The sequence below is a fragment of the Salmo trutta genome, chromosome 21 (assembly GCF_901001165.1).
Source record: "Salmo trutta chromosome 21, fSalTru1.1, whole genome shotgun sequence".
NCBI lineage: Eukaryota > Metazoa > Chordata > Actinopteri > Salmoniformes > Salmonidae > Salmo > Salmo trutta.
This window is the reverse complement of record NC_042977.1, coordinates 31,166,585-31,178,645: the sequence shown is the minus strand read 5'-3', so window position 1 is coordinate 31,178,645 and position 12,061 is coordinate 31,166,585. Positions and strand designations below refer to the sequence as shown.

General features: G+C 41.3%; 1 protein-coding gene across 1 annotated transcript in view; it reads left to right on the top strand.

Annotated features, from left to right (window-relative positions):
* LOC115157155 (adhesion G protein-coupled receptor L2) overlaps positions 1-12,061 on the top strand; it is a gene marked incomplete in the record, with an annotated part of 129,492 nt that overhangs the window by 22,809 nt on the left and 94,622 nt on the right. Inside the window, 1 exon segment of the mRNA XM_029705153.1 lies at positions 2,370-2,583. Within this exon segment, the coding sequence (XP_029561013.1) occupies positions 2,508-2,583 (76 nt within the window).

The following is a 12,061-nucleotide window of genomic DNA, read 5'->3' as shown; positions in this document are numbered from 1 at the left end:
TGAGTGTGTGTGTGTGAGTGTGTTGCCTGAGCAACAGGGTCCTCTCCTGTGGGGATAAGGCAGTAGAACTCTGGGGAGGGAGGGAGAGAAGGAGGGAAGGGGGTAGTAGTGAGTGGAGGGAGGAATGCGGTGCGAAGGCAGTCAGTGTAAACATGTAGCCTGTAGCCCAGGGATGAGTGTTCCGTGATGCTCTCCTCTACCCAAGAGTATTTCCTGTCAGAAGTGAAAAATAAACACATATTCAGACTTGATAGACTAAGTATACCAAACATTAGGAACACCTAGGGCTGTTGCTATGACTGTATTACCGCCACACCGGTGGTCACGAGTCCGTTTAGTCGCGGTAATTAGTCTTCTCCAAGTTCTGATGCTGCTGATGATCGTTTAGTAGCCTACCGACATTTTGAACTGCCTGGTACTCAGCATTCTATTGTTCCTCTAATCACTCTGACATCAATGCAAATGTATTTGAAATCTAATCCATCGCTTCATGAGAACCCATGTGCTCATGTTGCGCCACATTTCTATAGGTTCTGCAATTGCATGAGAAAACCGAGTGATGGCCACAACTAAAAAGAGGAGGATCCTATCAGCTTTCTATATGCTAAGCCTACTATATTTATTTCTCAACTTTCCTAATATTAAGCGCATTGCTTCTCTTTACAATAGGAGTATAGCCTACCTGGCTGGCATGAAAATAAACCACTGGAAAAGCGTCCTCCATTCGCTATTTAAGTGCGTAGGTTACGTATTTTTTTTCCTGCTGCCCCTGTTTCGATACAGGTACATGATAATGGTCCATTCTAAATCATAACAAATGTCTCACACATTTGTTATATTTAGTATACATTATTTAGTATATGTAAAGACAAGATTAAATCAAGAATAGTCTGATGGGTGACAATATTAGCCTATCACTTGTGAATTATATGGAGAGACTACTGGAGTGTGTACAGCCTGCGCAGAAAACAAAGCAGAGCTCATGCCTTTCAAGCAACTTTTTTCATATCATCATTAGAGTCTCATCATGCAGCCTTACAATGTATTAAACATCAAAACATATAGCCCAGTGTTTGTAGAACAACTAAAGTTACATTAATAACTAAATGAAGCATATAGGAGAACCTATTTCTTTGTTAACCGCTCAGCGCAGAATAGCGCACTCCCTCAAATCATTTGGGGAAAATATTTTTATTTTATTTTATAAAGCTTTGTTCAATTGTATTCTTCATACTATAAAATATAAAAGAATGCAGTGTAATTCTAAGCAAATCAGTAATTTGGCCCACAGCCATTTGGCATAGCCAGATCAGGACCAAACATAAGGACAACTCAGAGTATGCTATTCTTTTCTTCTGAAATAGACTACATGTTCTTCATATCATGCTTCTTTAGACCTGTCTAAAATAAATCATAGATTTGTTGTGAAGGTGTAGGCTATATTACATGGATTTATTATAATTATTTTAATGGCTTGTGTGCTATGTGTGGAAGCCAAGAGATACTAAATGTGTTTGTTAATTAACGGTCAATTACAGTGAGACTGACAGTTATTTGCTTGACAATCACCGGCTGATGAAATTTCGTGACCGCCACAGCCCTAGGAACACCTTCCTAATATTGAGCCCTCAGAACATGGACTCTACAAGGTGTCGTTCCACAGGGATGCTGGCCCATGTTGACTCCAATGCCTCCCACAGTTGTGTGTAGTTGGCTGGATGTCCTTTGGGTTGTGGACCATTCTTGATACACGTGAAAAAACCAGCAGCGTTGCAGTTCATGACACAAGCCGTTGTGCCTGGCACCTACTACCATACCCAGTTCAAAGGCACTTAAATATTTTCTTTTCCGTTTACCCTCTGAATGACACACATACATAATCCATGTCTCAATTCTCTCAAGGCATAAAAATCCTTCTTTAACCTGTCTCCTCCCCTTCATCTACACTGATTGAAGTAGATTTAACAAGTGATATCATTAAGGGATCCTAGCTTTCACCTGGATTCACCTGGTCAGTCTATGTCTGTGAAAGAGCAGGTGTTCTTAATGTTTTGTACACTGATTTTGTCATACCCATCCTTTTGCCTACTGAATATCTCACTGGTTTGATGTTTGTTTTGGCAGACCCAATATATCCAAAGAGACGTACAGTTATCAGGCATTTTCAGTATACTTATGTCGCACCATGATTATTCATCATTTGCACTGTTTTAATATTTATGTTAATGTATCTCTGAATCTTTTCAATCCCATCTTTAAAGATGGCAGCTGTGATGACATAGCCTTTGTGATGATGATGACGTTTTCGACTTGTAGCAGTAGTACACAGTTTTCCTCCTCCTCACCCTGCTCTTCCTCTGTATTTTCAGATGACAAGATGACTGGAGAGGCTTCTCCTAGAACCACGGATCGCTGACTACTATCAGACTCCTCTTTTTCTATTCTATATCCTAAAGCCACAGTCGTTTGCTAGCAGGCATCTGGAGCGGCTTCAGTACTCAGCAACGATGGCTCCTGCAGCATGGAGGTGTCTAGTTGTCCATGGTCTACTGCTCACCCTCATTCATCTCCATTGTTCCGAAGGTAAGTCCTTACGTGTGTTTGCGCTTGTGTGGAATACTATGTATTTTTGAAATGTGGTTCATGAAAGTGTTTATTTGGCTCATTTTTCCGTCTTCTAATGGGAGCGAAGAGTTGTTGTTATATAGTGAATTCACTTCAAGATTTTTTTTCTCTTTAAAAGTTCACAATAGCACTGGAACGGAGTTTTATAGCTGAATATTTGAGTGCAGTGCACCCAGGCCTTTGTGCTTCAGAAAACATCGTTTTTTTTTTATATATTGATTGGCTGATTCCGTTAAGTACCTGCATCTTGAACCTTCAATTGAAGGAGCTGGCATTTTGCCAAATAGAAGACTTTTGGAAGGAACCACCAGTGTTTTATTTTCTTTATGCTACCCAAAGCCATCTCATTAGTTTTTTTAGTTTCATTTCATTGTCTTACTTTAGATTAGCACGTTTGGCTGTAATTACAAGTTCTGTCACCAAACTACTCCCTCTCATCACAGGCATTGATGTCGGTTGGTTAGTATGTCTGCTTAATGACAATCATTACATGTCTGCTCTGTTTCACTCTCATTGGCACGCTAGCATGTGACTTGAGTACAAACATTGATTACAGCCAAACGTCGAAGAATATCAACTCAGGTGGTTTCTTTTAAATTACATTTCTCTCTTTTCTCATGTTTTTATTTCACACTTGCATAGATTTCACTTGTCTTTTGGTTTTATATTTAAATCTGACTGTGTAAGGTGATTAACTGAAAAGAGATGGAACAGTCGAGCCAGGCGTAACATTCAGAAAGAGATACACTCACTTTGTAGATTTATAGCAATTGTAGACCATACGAAATAAATCACAGGGTCTTTTTCCCAGAAAAAATGAAAAAAGTACCTCCTGAAATGTTTGAAGAATGGGCCTCTGATTTGAGCTTGGAGATGGTCTGTGCTGAACGGTCCTGGTGATTTTCTTTTCGGGGGAGGAGTTCCTGCTTTGGTATGCAGAAAGTCAAGGTTTGGGGTTTCACTTGACAGAGACGTGGGCTCTCAGGCCTATGAATACATATTTGCCCATTCATCAAAGAAGGAATGTGTCTGTTTTCAGAGCGAAAGCCAATGTCAGATCCATCCACATGCCACTCACCATTACACCTCCCACCCCCCCACCCTCCGTGTGTGTATGACATTTTGAATCATGAACCTCATTTCCATGAATGTCCATCCCACAAAAAGGCCCCCCTCTTCATAATGACTTCCTAGTATCATGATGTGATCATGTACACCCATGAACATTCCTCTTGCTTTGAAAATCCTTAATGACATACTTGAGCAGAAAATGATTTTTTTTTCTCTCGTCTCTGGGTTATTGAATGCTCATGCTGGGTTTTTGTTACAAGAGAAATGGAGTCAGCACAAACACTCTGTCTCCTCATTCCATCGGTGTTGATTAACGTTGGCAAAAAATGCAATTTGGTGGGTCTTTTTAAAACCACCCAACATATTTTGTACCTTAATATGGCAAGTAGTTATGAATAAAAATGATGTTTTAGTGTTAAGGGAGAAAATGTATTATGAATGGCAGTCCCATTCGTATTAGCATAATAGGGATATAATTGGATGCAGAGATAATCAGATCATCGAAAATTATGGTTCAGCGCATATGATATTTATATTAAAATGTATCTCTGTTTCCCTCTATTTATCCACAATATTTTATTAATGTGTTTTCCGTTCTGTACACACTGCTTTTTCAAATTATCTTGTCTGGCTATATACTGACTAAGTACAGTGCTGTATATGCAAAAGTATATGGACACCCCTTCAAATTAGTGGATTCGGCTATTTCAGTCACACCCGTTGCTGATTGGTGTGTAAAATCAAGCACACAGGCATGCAATCTTCCATAGACAAACATTGGCAGTAGAATTGCCTTACTGAAGAGCTCAGTGACTTTCAATGTGGCACCATCAGTTCGGCAAATTTCTGCCCTGCTAGAGCTGCCCTGGTCAACTGTAAGTGCTGTTATTGTGAAGTGAAAATGTCTAGGCGCAACAACAGCTCAGCTGCAAAGTGGTAGGCCACACAAGTTCACAGAACAGGACGCCGAGTGCTTAAGCGCGTAGTGCTTAAAAATGGTCTGTCCTCGGTTGCAACACTCACTACCGAGTTCCAAACTGCCTCTGGAAGCAACGTCAGCACAATAACTGTTTGGCGGGAGCTTCATGAAATGGGTTTCCATGGCCGAGCAGCTGCACACAAACCAAAGATCACCATGCGCAATGCCAAGCATTGGCTGGAGTGGTGTGAAGCTCGCCACCATTGGACACTGGAGTAGTGGAAACTTGTTCTCTGGAGTGATGAATCACGCTTCACGAATTGGCAGTCTGACAGACAAATCTGGGTTTGGCGGATGCCAGGAGAACGCTACATGCCCCAATGCATAGTGCCAACTGTAAAGTTTGGTGGAGGAGAAATAGGGGTCTGGGGCTATTTTTTGTGGTTCGGGCTCGGCCTCTCAGTTCCAGTGAAGGGAAATCTTAACGCTACAGCATACAGTGACATTCTAGACGATTCTGTGCCTCCGACTTTGTGGCAACAGTTTGGGGAAGGCCCTTGCCTGTTTCAGCATGACAATGCCCCTGTGCACAAAGAGGTCCATACAGAAGTGGTTTGCTGAGATCAGTTTGGAAGAACTTGACTGGCCTGCACAGAGCCCTGACCTCAACCCCATCGAACACCTTTGGGATGAATTGGAAAGCTGACTGCGAGCCAGGCCTAATCACCCAACATCATCAATGCCGACCTCACAATGCTCTTGTGGCTGAATGGAAGAAAGTCTATGCAGCAATGTTCCAACATCTAGTGGAAAGCCTTCCCAGAAAAGTGGAGGCTGTTCTAGAAGCAAAGGTGGGACCAGCTCCATATTACTGCTCATGATTTAGGAAGGAGATGTTCGACGAGCAGGTGTCCACATAGTTTTTGGTCATGTAGTGCATATCATTCCTGGAGCAGCAAACTGGGAGGGTATCATGTTAGTCAAGGGTGGTTTTAGACCGCCCAGGCTGTAGATATGAAGAAAGAAGTTGACAACTAGATTCAGAGCAAGACAAGCAGCCAACCCTAGAAAGGTAGGGCCAGGGCGCACATGCTCCTGCATGCCAAGTTCCTCTCACAATGGTAGTTATAATGAACTTAAAAAGAAAAGAAGCCAAGATTTCGGGGGATTATATCCTGCGGTTTATTTTGTGTAGAAATTTTGTTGTGGTGTTAATTCCAGGAATAGAATAGGTCCCTCAACCGAAACATCCAAACATGTATAAAACAGAAAGATGAATCGGATGAAGTAATTTATCTTCTTTATCTGTGTCATCTCTCGGTGTAGACAAGGATCAAGTATAACTTAGGAAACACTGTTTTGCTTTGTACCCAACAAGTGTTTGGATGTTGCAGGCGATATATTTCAGATGTTGTTTCTACACCAAGTTGTTATGTACTTGTCAAGCATATTAAAATGCTCTAGACGAAAAGTGTCAATGTTTTGTCTATTTAAATACCAGCCTTTAAGAAAAGTTTCTGAGGACTAAAGCAGACAGTCATCTAATTATTTTTGACATGGTTTACTCATCTGACACTTATTCATAGTTTGAATTATATACCAACTTTTTCAGTCAGTGAAAATGGCCAAAATGTAGTCACTCTTAAAGGGATACTTCGGGATTTTGGCATTGAGACCATTTATTTACTTCCCCAGAGTCAGATGAACTCATGGATACCGTCTCTGCGTCCAGTATGAAGGAAGTTAGAGGTGGTTTCGTGAGCCAATGCTAACTAGTGTTCATGCAATGACTGGAAGTCTATGCTATCTGCTAGCAGATACCATCGACTTCCAGTCATTGCGCTAATTAGTAATTGTGCTAGTTAGCAACTTCCTTCAAACTTCACACAGAGACATAAAAATGGTATCCACGAGTTCATCTGACTCTGGGGAAGGACATAAAGGGCCTCATTGCCAAAATCCTGAATTATCTCTTTAATAGATATGAAGGGCTGAAATGTTTTAACTTGAACTATTTGCACATCATTTACAATGTCCCATGCATTAGACTATTGCTTTCAATAGCAGATCTTGCCTGAAAGTGATTCTATTATTCTATCAACTCCCATCTATCAAGTCCCAACTCACCAAAATTATTGGTCACAAGCCATAAGTAAGTAAGCTTGGCTGTGTATTGATGGAATGGTCTCCCATGTGTCACACTGGTATTTTCAGTCGTCAGAGCAGAAGGAATGGAGAGAAAGCATCGTGTCTCGTTTCTCCACACTGGCCTCCAGCTATAAACGTCCAGTCTGTCATCTGACTGATATGCTTGGTTTGGTGTTTTTATAATTCATATCTGAACGGTAGGGGTCTATGACAGAGCTATCATGAATTATCAGTCGAGCACTGGTAGATTCACAGATGACTGAGACTGCGTTCTCAGTGTTGTGAACATCCACACAGAATGCCCTCAGATTATTGCTTTCTCATGGCGCATTCTGGCCCAAATGGAAGTCTTCCGTGAAACAAGACGGGGGTTATTGTTTGGACTTTCCATCTGGCCGTGACAGAGGCATTGGGGAGGCATGGGGGTGTCGCTGAGAGACACTCTTAACCATCACATTCGTAATATGTTTATTAAACTACAGTCATCATTATAATTCAGTCAATATTGGCAACATCATACAGTATATAACAATCCTTTACCTCACAATGCTTTCTCACCATGTTCATATTCATGAAAGGTGGCTTTTTGAACGTAACCTTTTAGAATTTTTCATGAATAAGAATTTGCCATTTTAACCTCTTGCGTGTATCCTACCACTGGGGGCGCCACAGCGCATTTTGGAAAAAATTCGTTCCCATTTTCAACGGCCTACTAATCAAACTCAGAAGCTAGGACATGCATATACTTATTTTATATGGATAGAAAACACCCTAAAGTTTCTAAAACTGTTTGAATGGTGTCTGTGAGTATAACAGAACTCGTATGGCAGTCAAAACCCCGAGACCGATTGAACCAGGAAGTGGGATTCTGAATTGTGGACTCGACTTCACAGCCTTCCCTGTAATTCACAACGTGAAAAAATGATAATTGAGCACTTTCCAGTGCTTCCACTAGATGTCCCCAGTCTTTACAAAGTGTTTTGAGGCTTCTGCTGTCGAAACTCAGTGTAGGAGACGATGTGGCAATTGGTCACAGTAGGAGGGCCATCAGCATTGTGACGTCGGCGGCCGTGTCTGCCCCCACCTTTGGAAACGTTTTGAAACACAATGAAATCGTCCCACTCGAATCTTATTGGCTCTCTTGTTGAAACAGAAGATTAGTGTTATACAACGTTTGACATGTTTGAACGAACCTAAAGGAGGGAAAATAGTCATTTTTCGTTAGCCAAGTCCCGCGCCCGTATCAACCTTTGGTTACAGCCTTCGGACGCGCTAACAACAGCAAGCTAATGGAACATAAAGGATGGACTTTTTCGACCGAAAATACATTTGTCGTGGACCTGGGATTCCTGGAAGTGCTTTCTGATGAAGACAACTAAAGGTGAGGGATTATTGGCAATATTATACAAGATCAGATGTGATGTGCGATTGTTCCAAGATGGCGACGAGCTAGGCTTTCTAGCTCATTTTCTGAGTATCGCGTCCCCTTTTATCTCAGTGTGATTACCCTGTAAAGTTAATTTAAAATCTGTTATGACGGGTGTTTTCAAGAGATATTCATCTATAAATCTTAGATTGACAATATAAAAAAAATAATCGTTTTCGAATAGTAATTTATAAAATTGTAGCACTGTTTCCCGGGACGCAGTTTATGGGAAAATAGTTAGTCAACGTCAGGTGCCGATGTAAAATGCTGTTTTTATATAGAAATATGACCTTTATTGAACAAAAGATTGCATGCTGTGTGTAACATGATGTCCTAGGTGTGTCATCTGATGAAGTTTGTAAAAGGTTAGAGCTGCATTTAGCTGTTTTTTGGTTATATGTGATGCATGTGCTTGGTCGGAAAATTCATATGATGCTACTTTTACCATGTACTCCTCTAACATAATCTAATATTGTGCTTTTCCTGTAAAACCTTTTTGAAATCGGACGACGAGGGTCGATTCAAGAGAGGTGTATCTATAAAACGATATGAGACAGTCCTATATTTGAAAATAAATAAATATTGAATTTCGTTATGCTAATGTCGCTAGGAGTTTTCGCTGGAAAATGATCGCGCTAACGGGATGAGACGCTCAAGAGGTTTTAATAATAACCAAAGATTCAAACGACAGAGAAACTGGGTAAACCTAGCTACTATTTCACCAAAACATGGAATTAAAATAAGACTACATTGAATAGGATCTGTATTTCATTGAAGAATATCACCCTAGATGGGGTAACCCTAAGTTAAGAGCAGGAGTGATGTCTTGGGTCTTCCTGGGTCTTGGTAAATCAAAAGCAGCAACTAGAATGTTCCCATCTGTCCGTATGTACAACGAGGATTTAAGAGTGCAGGCCTTTGGGAGAGGAGAAGCCTAGTCTGCTTTTATTGTGTATTTAGATGTGATTGTAAACCTCCCTGTTATATGGCCCGATGATGAACAGACATTCAATCTAATAGGGTCGGAGCTAAGGCGCCTGACAGGTTGATTTAATTTGCTTTGCATGCCCCTAAATCTTGTTTGCTGGCAGCAACATAACCCAGCTCGATTCACAGCCTCACCGTCTCAGGTGGATATAAACACACGGGACCAGATACCCTGCCTTACTTTTTCCACTCCAGACGTGAGATCTACAGTTAGTCAACGGAAGTTCCTCAGACTCAAACAACTCAAATAATGGAGGTGGCCAACTAATATTGTTCTCTACAGTAGAGAGGAGTTTCAGTTGAATTGAAAACCCCTGCCTGAATGTAAACTCTTGGAGTCGGTTTTCACGAGTCACTTCTTCCTAGGGCTTACAGATGTCATGACAAAGTAATGCATTTAATCCAGAGGGGAAACATAAGGCTTTTAAGTGAAATCAAACGATCAGAGTATTCCTGTAACAACACGTAGGTTGTCTTTATATATTCGCAAAACAGCATTGAGACTTGAGAATAAGACGATTGAAGGTAATAGCAATGTCAGATTTCATTACAGCATAATTTCCAGTTCATATGGTAATATTTACATTGAGATGAATTCAAGCCAAGAGTATGTCACAGTGAATCAACAATATACACAAAATATACTAGACAACAAATAAGAAAAAATGAGTTATTACAGGTGAGACCAAAGAATAGCAATGATCAATGCAAACAATGCAATCAAAGTCCTATTGCGCCATCACTATTTCCACCTGTGCTATTTAATATTTTAAATGGGCATTGTCAGACTTTTTGTCCTTCATCATGACATAGATTTTGAGCTTAATGTGTCCGGGGGAGTTTAGTTCAGAAAAACATCCTGTTTCTAAAAGAATATTCTCTTGTTATAGGAAGAAAGGATCTTGCTGGTATCAAAGGGAAAGTAGACTATAATTATATTGTATCCATAGAGTCTGTGAAAATTGTCCAGACATTATCCCTATTTAGAGGAATTTGTTGTTGACATTGACATTTTTACGCTGCAGTCGTTTTTGAAAGGAGTTGATTATTTTTTTTTGGGGGGGGGGGGGGGCAGCGTTGAATATGATTTACACCCCCAGATGGTGATTATTCCAAAAAATGATATGGGAAAAGGAAAAATCAAAACGGTGTGAAGTCATTAAAGTGAATTATGATCATATGTTTGTGGGCTGAATTTCTATCAGTTGTGCATTTATCTGTTCTAACCAGTGCAGGATAGGTAAGTATACATATCGATTACTATTCATTTGTCACTGGGCTGTTTCCATTCATGTTTTAGCTGCAGTAGCACATTTTGTTTTGTGTGCTTCTGACTGTCTGCTAGGTCTGTCTACTATTGATGGTGAATGAACACCACTCTGCTTGTAGCAGCATTGTATTAGTAGTCCCCCAAGGCTAGGGAGGCTGTGCCATGGAGCATGACCACACTTTTCTGTCCAGGAATGAAATGTAACCTCACTGTGGGTCACCTGCAAACAAACGGGCAGTTGGACGATTTGCAGGTATAAACAGCCCAAGATAAGAAACCCTTCTGCTGTGCAGGAAATGTATTATGTGTGGTAAGAGGGGGAAAAGTCCCCCGAATCAGGGGACCGAGAAATAGAGAGACCGAGAGCGAGGCACAAAGAGCGTTTTTGTTTGCCTGGTACGTTATCAGTATTGACCTGTTCTTGTAGCATACTCCCCCGTTGAGTGTGCAGGGCTGCCAGCTCACAATGGCTCCCCATCCAAGAGGAGGAGGAAAGCATGGAACCAGGAAGCTGTCTGTCACCGAGGTCTCCCCATCTGGTCAATCTCTTATCAGTGGCCAGGCTGCTTATTGCTCGCATTGACCGGTGGAGGGGGCAAGGTCATCCCAGTCATCACACTAGTCAATCAGTGGTCAGTTAGTGTTCCAATGCTACTGCACTGGAATGTGTCTGGATTCTGTCCTTCACTTCCTTGACCAAGCTCTATAAGGGACACCTAATATGACTGTAAATGGGATCCTGATATGTCTGACATGGTTGTACTGTATGTCAGGAGGTGAATGGAACATGGTTGTACTGTATGTCTGGAGGTGAATGGAACATGGTTGTACTGTATGTCAGGAGGTGAATGGAACATGGTTGTACTGTATGTCAGGAGGTGAATGGAACATGGTTGTACTGTATGTCTGGAGGTGAATGGAACATGGTTGTACTGTATGTCTGGAGGTGAATGGAACATGGTTGTACTGTATGTCTGGAGGTGAATGGAACATGGTTGTACTGTATGTCTGGAGGTGAATGGAACATGGTTGTACTGTATGTCTGGAGGTGAATGGAACATGGTTGTACTGTATGTCTGGAGGTGAATGGAACATGGTTGTACTGTATGTCTGGAGGTGAATGGAACATGGTTGTACTGTATGTCTGGAGGTGAATGGAACATGGTTGTACTGTATGTCAGGAGGTGAATGGAACATGGTTGTACTGTATGTCTGGAGGTGAATGGAACATGGTTGTACTGTATGTCTGGAGGTGAATGGAACATGGTTGTACTGTATGTCTGGAGGTGAATGGAACATGGTTGTACTGTATGTCTGGAGGTGAATGGAACATGGTTGTACTGTATGTCTGGAGGTGAATGGAACATGGTTGTACTGTATGTCTGGAGGTGAATGGAACATGGTTGTACTGTATGTCTGGAGGTGAATGGAACATGGTTGTACTGTATGTCTGGAGGTGAATGGAACATGGTTGTACTGTATGTCAGGAGGTGAATGGAACATGGTTGTACTGTATGTCTGGAGGTGAATGGAACATGGTTGTACTGTATGTCTGGAGGTGAATGGGACATGGTTGTACTGTATGTCTGGAGGTGAATGGGACATGGTTGTACTG